Source organism: Ambystoma mexicanum, chromosome 11, assembly GCF_040938575.1.
Source record: "Ambystoma mexicanum isolate Mex_15411 chromosome 11, UKY_AmexF1_1, whole genome shotgun sequence".
NCBI lineage: Eukaryota > Metazoa > Chordata > Amphibia > Caudata > Ambystomatidae > Ambystoma > Ambystoma mexicanum.
In genome coordinates, this window is record NC_090934.1 from 842043243 (window position 1) to 842063907 (window position 20665).

Consider the following 20665-nt stretch of genomic DNA (forward strand, 5'->3'; position numbering starts at 1 on the left):
ACGAATGGGCAATTACCGGGTCATTACAGCACCCGCAAGCAGAACTCGTAGTTTGCCGGTCCAGTAATTATGGTACCGGCAAGCTTAACAGTACTGTAGTTACCAGTCCGGCAAACTTGTAATGAGGCCCACACAGTTTCCTTCTGACACTAGCAGTCTTCTTTCATCTGACAGAGTATCAGTTGTATTTTTCAACTGTTTCTCCAGTTACTTTGAACAAGGCATCATTACTCCAGTGAATAGCTGATAGTTTTTTGCTGTTACTGCTGGACTCCTTACTGCCGATACAGTATCTAATTGCCTAATTAACCAAGCAATCCTTTCCATTGCATTCTTCATCTGTTCCTCGTTATTATTTTGTGCGTGTGTCAATTAAACCATTTGACAAATCCTTTATGGAGACCTGCAGGCTTGTTTCCTCTGAGAAAGTACTCATTTAATTCTCCATCTGTCCCCCTTGTTTGTGTGCAGTGGTGCTAATCTCCTTATAAAATACTTAATAGTTTCTTACCAATATTGACGATCTCCTGCTCTCTGACAAAGATACAATGGGTTATTTTTTCTTCTGGTCATTCTTATCATGGCATTTTTTGTCTCTTCCTCTGGCTTATTTGGATCAGTGATCATGACTTCATTAGTTGAATGCTCAATTCTCTCCATTGACTTTGAAAAAGAGTTTGATTCAGTGATATGGGATTTTCTGTGGTGGACAATGCAGCGAATGGGATTTGACAGAGACTTCCTACGGGGGATCAGATTGTTATACGAAAAACCGATTGCGAGGGTCAGCATCAACGGCACATCCTCCTAAACATTCCCTTTGGACAGGGGGACCAGACAGGGCTGCCCTCTCTCCCCATTTCTATGAATCCTCTCCATCAAACCACTGGCAGTCTGCTTGAGATCGGAACTGGGGTAGCAAGGAATTAACATTTGTGGGGACAAAGGGGCATCTCTCAGGCAAAACCTGACACTGATAACCCCACGCTACCTTCAAAATCTTAAACACTGAAAGTCTCTGCCATTATCATTGTTAAGGAGGGCCACACTCTACAAGATGATAATGCTTCCCAGATATGTTTACATCTTGCAAAACCTCCCCATGACCATACCTAGAGCCAAGGTTGGTTAAGTGGACACAATTCTTGGAGACCTGCTGTGGCAAGTCTCCCAACCTCGAATCGCTCTTGCAACGCTACATAATTTTGTCTGGGAGGGTGGAATTGGCCTACCCAATATCAGGAAATATTATTGGGCCGGCCAACTGGTGGCAGCCAATGAGTGGCTGCAAATTGTAATTGGCAAAAAGGGGATACACATACTTCCTATTCTGGAGCAACAAGTGGTTAAGATAAAGAAAGAAGCCACAAGCTGTATGGGGTCGGCTGGTAGACTCATAATATTGCAACCACTACGGCACAACATGAAACTCTCAGAAATTACAAAAATGGGTGCACTCCCACTGTGATCTGAAATAACATCCTTGTCTCAGGGGATGTCATCGAGGACGGGGGCGCCTTCTCTCATTCCTTGATTTAAAAGCTAAATATAATGTACCCAGGTCAAGATACTACCATCATATCAAATTGACACATATCCTTTTTATGTCACATAAGGGACTTTCATGACACCCCACCCTCCTCACCACTGGGGATTTATCTACTACCAGAAAAAATAAAGTCGAAAGCTACATCAAACTTATATCAGGCCACACTATCATTCACATCACATACACTAGTACATCTCAAGGTTAGGCGGAAGATGGATATAGGTTCCCTCAAAGTGGAGGACTGGATTGAGGCACTCATGTTCCCGCGAGAAGCAGCTATATCATCTAGACTGCACTTAGTGCAACTAGCAATGCTTCATAGGATTTACGATGCAGGAATGCTGCTTTTCAGATGTGGCAGGGCACGCCACCAATACTGTCTATTGTGCAAAACTGTTGAGGGCACCTTCATTCACACCATCTGGCTATGCCCAAGGACACAGAGATTTTGGCACAAGGTTCTTGATAAATTGGCATGAGTAATGGGAAGCAGAGTTCCAACTGACCCGTAATTACTGTTACTAGAGTTGTGGGATGAGTTCTCTTTTAATCTTTAGGAAAAACTGTTCTTAAATACAGCTATGATGATTGTTAAATGCAATACCGCCATGTTATGGGGGAGTGGGGAAACACTGAGTGTAAGACTTCGTCATCATGTGTTGATTTTACTTGACTCTCACGCCGGTGAGTAAAATGTCTTCCTTTGGTTGCCAGCCAATCAGGTTGGTTCCAAAAAATAGCCAAGCCGCCATGACTATTGCCACAGGATATGTAATGACCGGGAACTGGTTTAAACAGCCCAAATCACTCTACAGGGTGCAGGTATGGGATCATAGTGAACCAATGAATGTGCAAGGGCCATTTTACGCACATCTCATGGTTTCCTCAAATAAGGGAATGCCCAAGAAAGTGAGTGGTTGGAAGCAGGGCTTAAAAAATACATTACATTAGTACCTCAATGGCTACCCAAATGGGAGAATGCGCTACTAAGGCAGTAAACGTCTTGGACCTTGGGTGAAGTCAAAACTAAATGTTGCACCTTGGGTGAAGTCAAAACTAAATGTCATCTGCCACAAGTCTACTTGCTAAAACCAATGTAAGGGGATATAATCACACTAGGCAAAAATGGATGCTTATAAAGCAACTCTGTCGTAAAGGCCTTATGGGCTACCAGAGGACCATACTCAAAAAGGTTTTGCAGTGGCAGCGGTACTTCATTAGAAGTTCCTGTGACCTGAAAAAGAGGTAAAAGATCCTGGAAACCAACAGTGAAAAATTAAAAAGTTAAAGTTCTCCAAAAAGAGAAATGAGGACCCAAAAAATGGAATTCTACCACGGATGTGTCATAGTTTAAAAAAGGAAAAATATGAGCACGCGAGGGAAGGCTATTTGTGTGTTCTCTGTGCATAGCTGGGATGGAAAAAAGTAGTATGTATGCAATTGCTTCAACTTGCAGCCACAATACATATGAATTCAAGGCCGAGTAGACTTCAGCAGCAAATGGATTTTGCCATATACATCACCCTGTGATCCTTTGCCTCTGCTCTCTTTGCAGGCTGGAATAATTCGAGTGGGTGTATGTTACATGCCAGCACTCATCTTTGGACAGTTGTATATCTTTCCTAAAATGAAAGCTTTATGACTGCATCTATCTGACCTTGACATATGAGATGTGAATGAGATGTGAATGCAACCTGCTTCCATCACATCATAAATGGGAAAATATTTGCATCCTGGTTTACGACATGGTTTTAGAAGAGGTCTATCATCTTTAAAGTGAAACATGAAATTGAAAACAACAGATTGAAATTCCACATTAAAGCAAGGCAAGGAGGAAGGCATTGAAATACCTTCAGATAACACATATACCTTTGGATGTTCCTATCTCTGGAAGTAAGCCCTTTTTCCGCCAGTTTTTCTCTTGGCATACAAACATTCTTCTGTCCTTAGCTTCAGGATGACTGCCATCGTGATCTTCCCCTGTCTCTAAATTCCTTCAAATTCCAGCAAGTTTTGGAATTAATTGACATAATGAAACAATGGCTGATAATTTGGACATTGACCCGGCCTTCAAGCTACTGAGTCCCAATGTAAGCCCTATCCATTCTCCCTCCAATGGTTGTCTGACTTAATTGCACTTTGATGTCTCAAAGTCCAGTCTAACCAACCAAACACATCTACAAGAAGTTAAAGGATGTACATTTTTAATAAAATTCATGAGGCATAGCACGAAATATAAAATACAATACATTCAAATATCTACATAAAATGTAAAGAGTTAAAGGACAATGTCAGGCTAATTAAAATACCACAATACAAAAAAATGAATGTCTCTACAGGAAGCAGTGTGATTGATAAAGTGCCGCAGTGATAGCCACATTTCTCTCTCTAATTCCCATAGCAAAAAAAATGAGAATGTTGCAACAGACAGTTCCATCAAGGTTTTGCATAGTATAAATATACGGAACACAACATTTTTTGAAGTTCAAACTCTTGAGCAGAGGAATAATATATATTCTACAAAGCAGTAAACACCAAGCCCAAACATATTTATTTATTTATTTTGACATTTATATAGCGCACCGAGCCCAGAGGCATGTGAGCGCTTACGTACAGTGAGTAGAGGTTACATTTGCACATGGAATACAAAATAGAGACAGCAGATAAAAAGACATTACAATTGGACACAGTGTAACAATTAACAAGCAGATTTATGGATAACAGGTGGGACATGAAGGGGTGGTGAATAGCTAGAATATACATTCTTGATATTGGCTTCCAGGGAGGTCCCGTCACATTTATAATAACAGAGATTATCAAATGCAGTCATGCAATTAGTGTCCTAGCATAAACATTATAAACACAGGAAAGATAAATCAGGGTATGGATTTATTTTTGAGGTTGCAGGGCTTTTGACCAACAACTGGGTTAGTAGCTGGACAGTAACCAGAGGACAACTCTAAGGTGGTAAACCAATTATTTTATTTCAATTCTTGTACAATTGACCCTGTATTTGGTTTGTGGCTCTGTACTATCTTGCTAGTGGCAAATGCAATATAACCTCTAAACAAATTATAATGGGCTCTGTAGGGTATTTTGTGGAGATTTGGGGCCTGACAGTATTTTATTACCGTCGAAAAATAACTTAGCAATAATCACTCTTTGTATTCAGATTTGGCCATGTGCAACAATAATACAATTGACATGCATTATTTCAGCACCCAGACCTGCATATTTGGTATATGTGGCTGGTGGTATTTTGGTGAGCATAATTCCCTTGTTTTATTTGTGGCCCCAATGTCCAGAATCCCTTATCTTTGCTTAGATTTTTCGTGTGATCACTAGAGAGACCTCAGACCTACATTTTAGGAATACCACATTTTCAGTGATAGTGTTGGTGTGCCACCATGGGCGAACTCACTGACTTATTTACGACAGAGAGCTATATATGGTAGTCTTGTGGTAATTTCCACTACCTTATATACGGTAGGGAGCTATGTTCAGAGAGTCTCTCTTCCCGTTGGCTCATGTACCTCCAACAAGCTATGCTACAGTCACTCACAATTATTCATACTGATTCTGACATGCACACATCTGTCTTAAAATGACCATTGCACTGTTTAAAAATCTCCCCACATCATCGGCATTGTAATGGTAAATAGTCAATACACCACCCGTCTGTTTTCAAATATTTTTCTGTATTATAAAAGTTGCATTTAAACACGATCTCACTCTTTACAGAAATAAATAAAATGGTACAGTAAAAGCATTGTCTATGACACACTGCAAAGAGAGTGGCGGAGAACAGAACTCAAATTGCAACATTATCATTTGATTAAGGCATGCACAGGAATCCTACACTGACTGCATATTACCGTACACACTCAGCTCCCACACTTCTCATTACCTTATCTTTTTAGTTGTTCTCTTTGGCTGTTATCTTTGTGAATGTGGCTCCCTTGGATTAACTCCAGCAAAAAGGAACGCTTGCCTTCTCAAACCGGGGTCATTGCCTGGAATTCTCAGCTTTTGCAGATAGGAACGCCTCAGCCAGTGGAAAGGTCCTTCTTTCAGCTCTCCCCAATCTCGACTGCCAAATCTTGACTGTAGCAGGACGCAGGGATCTGCATTCAGTCAGGAGTCCCACAGCCAGGTCTTCTCCCCAGTAGTGCAGAAAAATGTCTGCCTGTCTTTTTCCCCGATACTGCCCACTAAAACTTTCATCTCAGCCCTCTGTATGACGTGTCCCAATGAAATCCATCATCTCTCATCCTCCTACTCTCAACAATAGCTTCGCTTATACATTTGCAATTGTTGCAAATCTGACTTCCTTCTTCCTGCAGTTACTGTGCACAAAAACACGGAGAAGCAGACAAAGAAGAGAAGAAAAAAAAATCTGCACACACATTTAAATGGCTTTCAGAGTATGCCTAATTCTGCAGTGGAGAACACATTTTATTAGTGGGTTATGTTAAATAAGGTTTTATTAGTCAGGTTAATGGTTAATAGGTTAGCTGTTAATTTTCAAATGTGTCTCTCGCACCATAGGCATTTCAGGTGAAAAATAGTGTGCATTTTTAAATGAGCACGTGTGCTTTTAACTGTAAAAATAGATTTGCATCTTATATGTTAAAATCGTTTTTGACTGAATAGCCTGTCTTTCCTTGTTAATCTGGTAACCCATATAGCAATGCACCGCACCCTTGTGGTGGTGCTGCAAAAAAAAATTGTGCTACTTGTGCAGTATTGCTGTACTCTGTGCTGTTTGCTACCTGTGTAGTAGTGCTGTACTCTGTGCTGTTTGCTACCTGTGCAGTAGTGCTGTACTCTGTACTGTAACACGCCTAATATCCTTACATATACCCTCCTTTTGTTTTTAGAACTTGGCTATAATCCAAGCCAATTCCTAAAAACAACTTGTTCTTTTTTTTTTTTACAATATAGCAATCCAACAAAATGAATATTCATGTGCATCAATGAAAATTTGCAATCAACATTTCATCTGAGTCCATCAGTTCATAAAATGTTCCACATTTGCCTTCTCAGTTGAAGTGGCATTACTTTAAGTTTAAATTTTCCAAGTCAATTAAAAACAACGAAATAAAACAACTAACTAAAACAAATAATTAATATAACAAATTAAAATAAATAATTAAAATAATAAATACGTGGAACTTCATATGCCGGAACTTTTGTTTTGTCTCTTTTGGTATGTCCCGACCAGCGATGTTATTCGGTTCATTCGAGTACTCTTTCATCTTGGCAATCTTGAATCCACAGTAGTCATCTCTTTTGGCATTCCGGTTATTTTGTCTTCACCTCCACCTGGAGGCAGGCATCTTTTGGTCTTCAACCAGGGGACTCCAGGACTCCATCGTCTCTCCCGTGGCCTCTGATCCCGGAACCTCCGATCAAATAATGTTAATTGTCTAAATCACAATAGAAAATAAACAAATTAAGTACATAGCATAATACTAACTTCATCCTTTTGCCAAAAATAAAACATGCTTGCTAAATATATTTCATTTTCTTTTTTTTTCTGAAATTAAACACAAGTTAAAAGAAAACAAGCAGATATTCAATATTTAACACACTTTCTCTCTGCACACCAACCATGAGCTTCCATTATATGTGCATTTATTTATTTATTTATTTATATTATATATTTTTACATATACTACAGTGTTTATGTGCCTTCATAACAATCAACTTTTTAACTTCTTTGTCACTGCCTCCTGATTGCACCCATTTATTTTCTCTTTTTGTGTTCAAGGGATTTTATCTGTTTCTACATGCTCAGGCCGCCTGATCTCATGTCTGGGATGGCATAGTTTGATTTGATTTACATGGACAAACTGCTCTATTGCTGTTTCACCTTCATTTTTCAAAATTTTATACACTACAGGAGAGACCTTATCTATAATCCGAAATGGCCCCTGCCAGGCTGCTAGAAATTTAGAATTTTTCTGTTTACTTTTTCCAAAATGAAACTTGTACACCTGATCCCCTACACTGTATTCCTTTGCTGATGTCTTTTTATCATAATATGACTTTGCACTGTCAGCAGCTCTTTCCAGATTTCTCTGCACAAAAGCAAATGCATGTTGCAAATGCCTCCTCAGTTCATCAATATATTCATGAACTGTGGATGCACTCACTAGAGTTTGCTCATGTGTTCTGTATAGTAGGTGGTGTGGTAACACCATTTTCCTACCTGTCAAGACCTCATGGGGGCTAACACCTGTTGCTTTGGCAGGAGTCGACCTGATTGCCATCAGAACCAACGGTAAACGTAAATCCCAGCTGGAACCTGCTTCTGCCACAAATTTCTTTAAAATATCCACAACAGACCTATTGCTTCTTTCAACTGTACCTGAAGACGCCGCCCGATATGCGATATGTAGTTTCCTTTTTACACCTAGTATTTGCCATACCTTACTCATTAGAGTACTTGTGAAATGACTTCCTCTGTCTGACTCAATTCTTTGTGGCAACCCAAACCTTGAGAACACATGGTTCACCAGCAATGTGGCTGCTGTTTGCGCACTACAATCTGGTGCAGGAATGCATTCAATCCACTTTGACATCAAACATACCACACTCAAAATATAACGGTGTCCCCTACTCGACCTTTTTAAAGGACCTACATAGTCTATTTGCAAATCTGACCATGGAAGAATTAGGCCTCTTTTCATCAATGGTGCTCTATGCATTGGTGAAGCAGGTTTAAATTGGGCGCATACTAGACATCCTCTAGTATATAATTCCACATCTTGGGACATATGTGGCCAGTAAGCATAATCTTTTAGTATTTCTAATGTTTTTTGTGAACCTCTATGGCCTGCAGTTATGGCATCATGTGCATGGTGTAGCATTAGTCCTCTGAATGAAAGGGCTACTACCCACTGTATTTGTCCTGTTATGGACTCTCTAATCATGAGTCCATCCTGTAATCTGATTCGTGTTTTGTTCTTTAATAACACCCTCAACTCTTCTTTTCCCATACAATCATTTTCTGTTAAAGGATTTTGTTCAGGATCTATCAAATGATTATAATAGATTCCCAAAATTTGATCATTCTTTTGTGCCTCAATCAAATCTTGGTCTGGCGTGTCATGACTCCACTGCACCACCGGTTGATCTACCTCCTTTGGTGCTTTAGAACGTGTGACTGCATCAATTTGTATTTCACCCATTAAATAATCAATAGGTAGCAATTCTCCCATCACGGCCCCAATCTTAGCCAGGTGGTCTGCCTTATCATTTCCCTCCTTATCCTCTCCTGGTGTTTTTAAATGCCCACGAATTTTTCTCCAGTATATTGTTAAATTATTTTCTGACACCAATTTGTCTATGGCTTGTATCATTTTTCCATGTTTAAGTGGCTTTTTGTTGTATGTAACCATGCCTCTTGCTTTCCAACCAGGCAAATACTCCACAAAGCTATTCCGTGCATAGTCAGAATCAGTCACCAGGACAATTTCACTGAACTTTTTATCAACTGCAGTAGCAATTGCTTTATAAATGGCTGCCAATTCCGCCACCTGACTGCTCCTATCTCCAATCCTCATCCCTATACTGGGAACGCCTTCACATTTCAACCAGACATTTCCTATTCCTGCCACTAATTTTTTATTACTGTCATTTTCAATGTGAAAAGCACAACCATCCACATATACAGTTGGCAAATCCTTGCATGTTTTTTCATCAAAAGCTTTGTGTGATGATTGTTCAAATTCCTGCAAACTAGTTTCCACTTCCATTTCATTTGGTATTTGTTCAGCTGCACAGTCATGTAAGTCAGCTAACCCTTGAGCAATTGGGCTCTTTTTATTTTGTCCATATCTCACTTCTACGGGAAAACCTTGTAATGCCAGCGTCCATGAAGTGATTCTGGATTGCGCTAGATTGCCTGATCTAATTCTTTTACTCTCTAAAAATTGCAAAGGTTGATGATTTGTTTCAATAATCACCTTTTCTCCCTGAACAATGGGGCGGAAATGTTGTAGCGCCCACACAGTGGTTAATAGGGCCTTTTCACATTCATTAAATTTCATTTCAACTTGGGAAAATGCCTTACTTGCATATGCAATGGTTTTGTGATTCAAATTGTGTTTTTGTGATAATACTGCTGACATACAATGTTCAGAAAAACCTATTTCTATAAAGAAATCCCTGTCCTTTATGGGGTATGCTAAACATGGTGCCTTTACAAGACATTCCTTCAATCTAGCCACTGCATCAGACTGCTCTCTTTCCCATCTCCAGGGAGTATTTAGTTTAAGCAGTTTAGTCAATGGTTGAGTGATTTCTGCATAATTCTCAATGAACTTTCTGTTATAGCCTGTCATCCCTAATAAACTTTTTACTCCTTTCACATCTTTAGGATCTTTTAATCTTTGTATGGCCTCTATTTTCTTCCTTTGTGGATTTAGCCCACGTTCAGTCACTTCATGCCCTAGAAAGTTCACTTTTTTCTTGCACCATTGTGCTTTTTGCAAAGATACTTTGGCGCCTGCTTTCTGCAATTGGCCAAGTACATGTCTTATTTCATCAAAATGGCTTTTCAGGCTTTCATTTTTTATCAGGACATCATCCACATAAACTATTGTTCCTCTTTCCGCTGCATCCGGCATGGCCTTTCTCAAAAATATGCCAAATTCACTCCCACTATTGATGTACCCGAACGGAGCTCTAAGCCAGGCATATTGAGTCCTGTCAAATGTAAAGGAAAATAAGTGTTGTATCTCCTCTGCCAATGGCACACACCAATATCCAGATGTGAGATCTAATGTGGTAAATACATTTGAACCATGTATCTGAGCTAGGCCCTGATCAATGAATGGTAGTGGCCATCTAGATACTGGTACTCTTTTATTTAACTCTCTTAAGTCTGCACACAGCCGCCATTGACCATTTGGCTTTAACACACCTAAAATAGGCGTATTGGATGTGCTATGAATGGGCCTGATTATTCCCCGTGATTCCAAATTTTTAATAATCTCTGCCAATGATTCTAAACATGCCAGCGGTGGTCTATACTGGCGTACAAACACTGGATTTCTGCTACAACCTTCTGGTAGTGTGGCCACATGTAAATCAGTTAAACCACAATCATAAGCATCTTTTGCAAATACATCCTTAAACTCCATAAATATTTCCCTCAGATTGTTTCGATCCTCATCGCTGTCACATGCATCCGCTAAGGAGATCTGCTCTTCTACCATTCTGGAAAATTCTGGAACCTCTTCTGGTAAAGGAATCTCAGCGCTTTCCTCTAACTGTGTGGCTGTGTCTTTTTGTAGAGCTGCCACTTTTAAATATTTTGGCATATCAGCTTCCACTTCAATGGGCTGATTTCCTGTTTCATTTTCATTTAAATTAAATATTATGCAATCCTCTTGATGGCAGCACACTGTCTCATTTGAATCATAAGGATACACAGAATGAATTTTAAATATTCCTTTGGGCTGAGAGTCCAGGTGTTCTGGCAACTCGCCTTTGGCATCTACATATTTTTCAGGAATATTCCCAATCACCATGTTATTTAAATCTGCCGTATAATGTGATTTTTGTATGGCCATTCCTAATGGGGAGTTTTCCTCTAAATGAATATCCTGACAACCTTTATTATTTACCATGATTTTTACAGATCCCTCACCAATGTCTACCAATGGAATGTATTCATAATCCAGGCCTTGCTGTTTTATGGATTCATTCAGGCATACAAATGCATCAGAGCCTTTCATCTGCTGTCCATTTTTGCATTTCAGTGTTATTGTAAACTGTTTTGTAAATGCAGGAATAATAGTATTTTTCCTCATTTGTAATTCGACTGCATAAGGAACCAGTTGTGCACAATGATAAGCCCTTCTTTTGTCTTCAAATTCAGGTGCCGGACCACCTAGGCGTGACCATATTTTTTGATTAAGGAAATCTAACACCATACACATTCTGTGCATGATGTCATTGCCCATGTAAAATTCATTTTGTGCTCCACTCACTATCCATACATTATGGTAAATTGTTTTCTGCCCAATGCTAATTTTAAGCATGCATCTGCCTGCAATTCGGTTTTCAAAGTCTGGACTGTCCAACCCAGAAACATATTGGTTTTTAATCCTAAATTTCGGGATTTCTTCCCTCTCCATAATTTTTTGCAACAATTTCTCATTAATGAAACTCCTTTCATGTTCAAGTGCTAAAGTGGCTTTTATTGTTTTAAGATAATCATTTATACCAACATGAACCCATGGTTGCTCATCTTCCATGTGTATTTCTGCCAGAGTGGTAATGTGTTTTTCTGAATCTGTTTTAGGAGCAATATTCTGTTTGCATGTTTTCTCTTTTAAATAGAAACGTAATGTGTGCTCATCTATGGCAGTCTGCCAATCTTTCCTTGGGTCCAAGTATACTTGTTCAGGTAGTTTTTCATTGTCGCTCTGCATTTTGTCTTGACACATTAATATAACAGTGACACTAGGTATGCAGCTATTCTGGAGATATACCTCCACAGCATCATTTGTTTTGGCAACGGTGTGACATTCATTTATATTGCTGTTTTGTGATTTTAGTTTCTTAGGCCTCAATGGTTTTTTGGTTAAGGACCACAGCACTCCATTCACCCCATCTATGAGAGGAGACAATCTTTTCAGGCAATCTGTCCCCATCAGAAATGGAATTTCACAAATAGATGTGATCAATACCTCTTGTTTCATTCTGTGCTTTCCTATTTTTATGTCAACCTCAGTTACACCTATGATGGGCACCTCCTCCCCATTAAAGTTATGCACTGGGCCTTGATTTGCCTTCACTGTGATCTGACTCTGTGGATGCCTCCCTTCATTGATACTCTTTACCAGCTCCTTGGACATAATTGTGGCCTGTGCGCCAGTGTCAATCATAGCGAAGGTGTGGCATTTTTCTTCTACAGTGATGGGTGCATAATATCTGTCCTCAACTTCCTCTAATACACATAAGAAATGTGAATTCTTACTGATTTCAGGGCTCACCTTTCTCAGGTCTTTTTGACTTTTGGCTAAGCACATTGGTAAATGAAAAGACATTTTTCCCTCCTTTTTACCCATTTCTGTGCGAGATATTTTATTCATTTCTCCATGTTCAGAGGTTTTTTGGAGTGTGGCCACTGTTCGCCCATCCATCTGGGTAACATCAGAGACCACATTACAACCTTCCAACTGAACATGTGTAACAACATCATTCAGCAATTTGTCATTTTTTAATTCTGTGCATTTGTGATCATTTAGTGTAATACCAGCCCTTTCAGCCTCTTCAAAAATATGTGGCTCAAAGAATTCTTCAGGTGATTGACTTGTACCCTCCTTGTGAGTATTTCCCTTTTCTGTCTGTGTTTGGTCATTGTTTTGCTTGCCCAGGGAAGGAGCTATGGCATCCCCACTTACTCTCTGTTCACTGGTATTCCCCATGCATGAGTCATTTTTCTTAAATCTGTTCCTTTGTTCTTTTGGAATTCCTAATGTTTCTTTTTCATTTGTGCAAATCTTTACTGTTTTATTTAGCTCTAAGCTAAACCGTACCTCTTTTTTAGAAGTATTTGCACTTTCTGTCACAATTTCATTTACTGGTACTTTCATTTTTAATCCATTAGGCATCTCAGAGTTGTTATGCAAAATTATATCAGAGCAATCTGTCATTTTGGCACTGCGATTATCATGAGTACTTAGTCACTTTTCGGAAGCCCCCCGGTCATTGCTATGGCATCAGTCCCCTCTTTGGAAGGTTGTTTTTGCGCTGTATAGAGCTTTCCTATTTGCTCAGCTAACATTTTCACTTGGGCCTCAAGGCACTGGAACCTTTCCATCTCTCTAGGATCCTCTTTCTGTGGCCTAGGTCGATATTGGTTGTTTTCCCCCTGATTGGATCTATTCTGATACCTCTCAGGTGATTGATGTCGGTTGGGATGGTTTCTGAACTCTTGATTCATTTGTGGAGGGGAGCGGGTTGCACCCATCCTTTGATTATAGTCCCCTGGTGGGGAATCATTGTACTGGCGTGGACTGTAGTTCACGTTTTGCCTCATGTCCTGTCTCTCAGATTGTGGGTACTGGCCCCTATGTTGATTTCCATTATCAGTAAATCGATCCACATATCGGGGCCTATCCTGATTACCATATATCATGGTGTTGGGATAAAACCTACTCTGTGTCCCCAATGACTGGTAGGGACCATCATTTCTTTGATCTTGATTTTGTCTCTGGTTATTGTTCATACCTGCCATATCAGGCCGATATCCTACCCGGGGTCTATCCCCTAAATATCTAGGGCTGATGTAGCTCTCTCTATTACTAGGATCATGTGTTTGGAACATTGGTACAGGAAATGGCGATCTTTGTTGATTACCCCTTTGTTCAGGTGTCACATTATTTTTACCTTGGCTTTGAGCAGACTCAAGGGACATTTTGGCTGACCTGATTTCCATTACTGTGGCTGAGGGTTCTTTAGATTTAGGCCTGGTATCTTTCATTTTATCACTTTCTCTACCCTGACAATAGAGTACCTAATATAGCTTTGTGCTTTGATGTACAATCCATTCAAGGGACTTGTCACGGTCAAATTCACGGACCAATTGGGATATGATGTCTTTCTGTAGCCCATAGAAGTATGCAGTTTTAAACTCATTGGAATTTGAGTCAAAAGATACATCAAAGCGAGAGAATGCTCTTTTTAAGTCTTGTAAAAATTGGCGAGGGGATGTATTAGGTCCAGCAGTAATTGTGTACGCGACTTTCTTTGCCTCCTGCAATGACTGAAAAGGAGAAAAATGACGCCTAATTTCTTTTTCAAACTCCAGCCATGTCATATTCTGCTGTTCATTTAATCCCCTTATGATGCTGGCCGTCGGGGCATCTAAAGTTAAATGAAAATATTGTCTGTACTGTTCCCTAGGTATCTGGAGTGCTTTAAAAATGTCATGTACCGCTTCTAAGTGATCCTCAATGCAGCATTCACCTCCCTTTTTAAATGGTTTGATCAGGGCTTTAATGGATTTAATTATTTTTATGGGGCTACTTGTTGCAATGCATGGAATTGCACTATTTTGTGATTCAATCCTGTTTTCAGGTGTATGAGATTGGTGGCTGCCCCCAATGGGAGTATCAAATCCCCCAAGGGCGCTGCAACCAAGTTCAGTCACCGGCCCAGCCACTGTAGCACTAGCCCTTTGGGCAGAGCTAGAATTCACCTCCACTCCATTGAATGTGGTACCCTGCCGCCTCTCCTGGGACCTGGGAATGCACATTTGCTGTTCTAAGTCCTTACACTTTTTAAGGAGTCTGTTGGCTTCATCATGCAAATAATTATTTTCATCACTCATTTTATTAATCACCTCCTGCATTTCGCACATTTGCATTTGGCATTCATTGAACTCTTTATTTCTCTTGTCTCTTTCTTGGATCATTTTAATCATTTCTTGTTCTGCACTCTGGAGATCACCTTCTTTTTCACAATGTTCTTTTTGTAAAATCTGCATTTCTGAAACAACCTCATCTTTATCCTGCCTAATGTGATCCACTAAGGCTTTTAAGTGTGCCAATTCTTGCTCACTATCTTCAAATTGTTTCTTGCTTTTGGATAACTGAGTATCAAAGTCTCTGCATTTTAATTGCATGTCTTTTTGGCATACATCCAATTCTGCTCTCAACATTTCCTGATTTTTACTTGCCCCCTCTAATTCAGTCTTTAACCTGTTAATTAGCTGAGTATCATTCTCTTGCATTCGCAGGGACTTGTTTAAAATAAACCATATTTTGCCGCATAGCCGTATTAAACAGTCTTTCTCTGCACTTTTATCGGCTGCATTCAATAATCTTGTAAGGCAGACCTGAATTATGCTGCCTTCTGCAAAAATATTGTCTAGTTTTTCTTTCTGCACCTCACCCTGAATGCGGTTACTCCATTCTAATGTGCTATTCGAAGACCAATTCCCATGTGCAAATAACTTTGCCTCTAAATATTGCACTAGATCTGAGAATGTGGTTTCCCTTTGTGACATTCTGAAATTCGTTTTTAGTGGCACACTGCTATTATAAAATGGGTTCCCTTTAATGTGCAAATGGCAGTGTGAGACACACTTGCCACGCCCAGTAGGTACTCTATGATCACTTTCCCGGCCTGCAACGCACCATAAATATGTAGGGTATTTTGTGGAGATTTGGGGCCTGACGGTATTTTATTACCGTCGAAAAATAACTTAGCAATAATCACTCTTTGTATTCAGATTTGGCCATGTGCAACAATAATACAATGGACATGCATTATTTCAGCACCCAGACCTGCATATTTGGTATATGTGGTTGGTGGTATTTTGGTGAGCATAATTCCCTTGTTTTATTTGTGGCCCCAATGTCCAGAATCCCTTATCTTTGCTTAGATTTTTCGTGTGATCACTAGAGAGACCTCAGACCTACATTTTAGGAATACCACATTTTCAGTGATAGTGTTGGTGTGCCACCATGGGCGAACTCACTGACTTATTTACGACAGAGAGCTATATATGGTAGTCTTGTGGTAATTTCCACTACCTTATATACGGTAGGGAGCTTTGTTCAGAGAGTCTCTCTTCCCGTTGGCTCATGTACCTCCAACAAGCTATGCTACAGTCACTCACAATTATTCATACTGATTCTGACATGCACACATTTGTCTTAAAATGACCACTGCACTGTTTAAAAATCTCCCCACATCATCGGCATTGTAATGGTAAATAGTCAATACACCACCCGTCTGTTTTCAAATATTTTTCTGTATTATAAAAGTTGCATTTAAACACGATCTCACTCTTTACAGAAATAAATAAAATGGTACAGTAAAAGCATTGTCTATGACACACTGCAAAGAGAGTGGCGGAGAACAGAACTCAAATTGCAACATTATCATTTGATTAAGGCATGCACAGGAATCCTACACTGACTGCATATTACCGTACACACTCAGCTCCCACACTTCTCATTACCTTATCTTTTTAGTTGTTCTCTTTGGCTGTTATCTTTGTGAATGTGGCTCCCTTGGATTAACTCCAGCAAAAAGGAACGCTTGCCTTCTCAAACCGGGGTCATTGCCTGGAATTCTCAGCTTTTGCAGATAGGAACGCCTCAGCCAGTGGAAAGGTCCTTCTTTCAGCTCTCCCCAATCTCGACTGCCAAATCTTGACTGTAGCAGGACGCAGGGATCTGCATTCAGTCAGGAGTCCCACAGCCAGGTCTTCTCCCCAGTAGTGCAGAAAAATGTCTGCCTGTCTTTTTCCCCGATACTGCCCACTAAAACTTTCATCTCAGCCCTCTGTATGACGTGTCCCAATGAAATCCATCATCTCTCATCCTCCTACTCTCAACAATAGCTTCGCTTATACATTTGCAATTGTTGCAAATCTGACTTCCTTCTTCCTGCAGTTACTGTGCACAAAAACACGGAGAAGCAGACAAAGAAGAGAAGAAAAAAAAATCTGCACACACATTTAAATGGCTTTCAGAGTATGCCTAATTCTGCAGTGGAGAACACATTTTATTAGTGGGTTATGTTAAATAAGGTTTTATTAGTCAGGTTAATGGTTAATAGGTTAGCTGTTAATTTTCAAATGTGTCTCTCGCACCATAGGCATTTCAGGTGAAAAATAGTGTGCATTTTTAAATGAGCACGTGTGCTTTTAACTGTAAAAATAGATTTGCATCTTATATGTTAAAATCGTTTTTGACTGAATAGCCTGTCTTTCCTTGTTAATCTGGTAACCCATATAGCAATGCACCGCACCCTTGTGGTGGTGCTGCAAAAAAAAATTGTGCTACTTGTGCAGTATTGCTGTACTCTGTGCTGTTTGCTACCTGTGTAGTAGTGCTGTACTCTGTGCTGTTTGCTACCTGTGCAGTAGTGCTGTACTCTGTACTGTAACACGCCTAATATCCTTACAGCTCTAGTGATGCAGTCTCCCGTGCTTTACACTGATATGTCTTATATTACAGTGTGTTCCCTTGATGGTTCGTGCCTTAGCAGTGACTGAGCCCCTTTCCTGTTCACCAACTCTTCTAAACGGAGTGAATATTTTGGTAAGATACATCTTTGAGGAAATCTGTTCTTTGTCCAAAATATTAAATGAAAGCACACTCGCAACCAGTCATTGAATGGGTCTTCTTGACTATATTTCAGAGATCCACGAGGTGTGTGGGTTTACTGCATTACCCTGTGTACAAAAAAGGATACCCCTGAGCAGTGCCTGCATAACATTACTCCAGGCCAAACCAAAGAGAATTTGTTATTTTCTGGTCCGCTCTTATTTAAACGTTTGTTTTTGGTGGAAAGTCTAGATGTTCTCCAGAACCCGAAAAATATATCAGAATTTGCATATGGTCAAATTCTGTTGACAATACACCACAAAAACAGAATTCTGCTCCTACCATAGATTTCAGTGAAAACAACACCTTAGTCTTACTGAGAGCAACACTGTAAACAAAAAAAGATGAAAAACAAATCAAATTCCAAATAATAACTAATGTCATTTACAAATAAAGCATTTGTATCCAAAGTATTATGTTTCCTATCCTTTAGAAAAATTATTTTGTGTCCTTATTCTTATTCTTACTCATATTGAATATCAGAAGTCTCTGTAGTCACGCAGTCAAATATACAGTGTGTAGTTAATCATTAACCTCTGCCAAATTTAACTTACATTTCTATATTTTGTTTTTATATTAAATTAAATGAAAAATTATCCCTTTTGTATCATCAAAGGATCTTATCATGGCATCCAGTCGACATCATCAACCCCATGTTTTTCAGCAAGGATTGTCCTTGTCGGTTTTGCACAACATCAAGTTCCAGCAAACATGCATACATTATTTTGTATTTACTTATTGTGATTTGCACGAGCGCTGCATGTACCAAATGGTTTCAGGGTGCGCATAGCAAGGAAGAAGGAAAGAGGAGATGGGACAGAATACTAATAAATGAATGTAGGCGAAACAAGGATGCCATTCACAGCGATGGGACATCACATTCCAGGGAAATTCTTTACAGCACTACTAGAAATGTGGGCAAATGATTGCAGTGACATTCTCAGTTCAGGAGTTTCCTCCAACATTATATAGGCAGGCACATCTTGAGTAGATCCCATTCTTGTGCGTTTTTAAATATTGGAAAGTTGTGTAGTTCCCTGAGTTGATCTGCGGTATCTCTGGATGGTCCAAGGGTCATCCTTGGTGGGTACTTTTCAATGAGTTGTTTGTTGTGGTATTCTCAGATCTTATTCCTATTCCAATAGAGTTTGTGGGCAGGGCAAATAGTTTGTAGGTGTATCTTCTGCTCAGCTGTTTGCCCACATAAGTGCTTCAAGCCTGAGGAGATGTGGGCCTTGTTTTTTCCAGCCAAATATGAACTTGATCACTCTGTTTTGTAACTATTGTACTTCATTGATCTGATAGTTTATGAGTAAGGTCCATTAGAGCAACCACGCTTGCTTATCAGAAGCACTTGTATTAGTTCCACCCCCCTTTGATTCATGTTGAGGAGCAGGATTTTTTTTGTTGAAAGGGAATGTTCTAAGTCAGTGGGTTTTCTTGGTGCAAGAAAGATATGTTTGTGTGTAATACATTTCTGACAACTGTTTTTTAGGAGGTGCATTGGTGGCTTGGGCAGAGCAGACGGCCAGGTGCAAGAGGCATGGGAAATTGGATTATGTATGAAGTTAACTATGCGTTAGCGTTAAATAGAAATTATTACATTTCACTTAGTTTTGGACACTCATCAGACCCTCAGTGATGTGGTTGTTTGATCTGGGGTGATTGCTGACTTCGAAATATCACTTGCATATCATCAAAATAGAGCTGAAAACTGTAATGATATCCCACTTGCTAAATGGGGTGTGCATATAGGAATTAAAGTGCTAGAGGCATAATGATGTCCCTTGTACGACACCATAATAGAATGGAATGAGTTTAGGCAACAATCTCCAGAGTTTTACACATGCAAGTTGGTAGTAGTTGTGGCTTAAGACAATGGCATCTTATTTTATCATGTCAGACTTTGCCAGAACTTGCCTAGAACTTGCCTATTATCGTTTATGCAGAAATGATCAAAAACTATCAACTCTTGATCTTTTGTAAACAGCAGTTTCATGAATATAAATGTCTCCAGATAGTTCCAAATTACACTACAACATCAATATATTCATGGTAGCTCCCACTTGAATAGGGAATCTTTGGCTGCAACACCTACAGTTCTGAGAGACTCTCATAGTTTGTGCGGCTTAACATATTTTTTTACACAAGTATTTGAATTTTGTAAGTCTGACTGCTGACAGATTCCTCAGAATGCAATCAGTAACTATTGACAAAGGAATGATTTTGATCTCTCAGACTACACCTACCACTTAAAGCACTGACAACGAGCAGAGCAAATGATGGAGTGATAGATGAGATGGAGTGACATTTCTGGGACATTGACATCCTAATAACATCATTAAACTAGGAGACCAGTGAAACATTGGGAAATGAGATCTCCTCCCCTATTGAGTATTTTTTATATTACTTTTATAATTAATTGTTTAATGGGACAGTAAAAATACTCTAACTCTAAAATTTAGTTAGAAATCGCCAATCAATACACATACAATATAAGGTTATCATTAACTTGACAAATCAATAAACATCCAATAATTAGTGTTGGTATGAACATGTGGTCAACTTGAACATCAGATCGGACTATGACCTATGTGTAAAAGGACCTACATATGTTTTATGTCAGGGTCCCATTTGGCCCCTCAGACCACGCTTTCCAAAGTCTGGGAAATTTCTCTGAACTATGGGTCAAAAACTGAATGTATTATTTTCTTTGTTGATGGTAATTATTTAAGCAATATGGCCCGAACGGCAGGGACATTACCGAGTCAGTTAATGCCCCTGGCCCCATAGTTATAGGCCCTCGCGAAGCGAGGGCCATAACGAAGGCCCTGTGCATTACCTGACTCAGTAATGCTCCAGCACGAGGGGCATATTGCTATTAGTACCCCAGCCAGCAAGACCTGCAAGACCAGGGTACTAAAAGCATTTTTTCTTGCCCCGAAATGCTGCAGCGTTTCGGAACAGAAAA

The 20665-nt window shown here is 39.6% G+C and overlaps 1 protein-coding gene across 10 annotated transcripts in view; it reads left to right on the top strand.

The window, feature by feature from the left end:
* The window catches only part of VWCE (von Willebrand factor C and EGF domains), a 520650-nt gene that overhangs the window by 495966 nt on the left and 4019 nt on the right, over window positions 1–20665 (top strand). For 6 of the 10 annotated variants that reach the window (XR_011279708.1, XR_011279710.1, XR_011279711.1 and 3 more), the window contains one exon: window positions 17545–17628. The exons of the other annotated variants lie outside the window; for them this stretch is intronic. Coding sequence is in view for 3 of the 6 variants with exons in the window: in XM_069623801.1 (XP_069479902.1) it covers window positions 17545–17582 (38 nt within the window). In the remaining 3 variants the exon portion in view is untranslated. The remainder of the gene's footprint in view (window positions 1–17544; window positions 17629–20665) is intronic. 10 annotated transcript variants of the gene reach the window in all.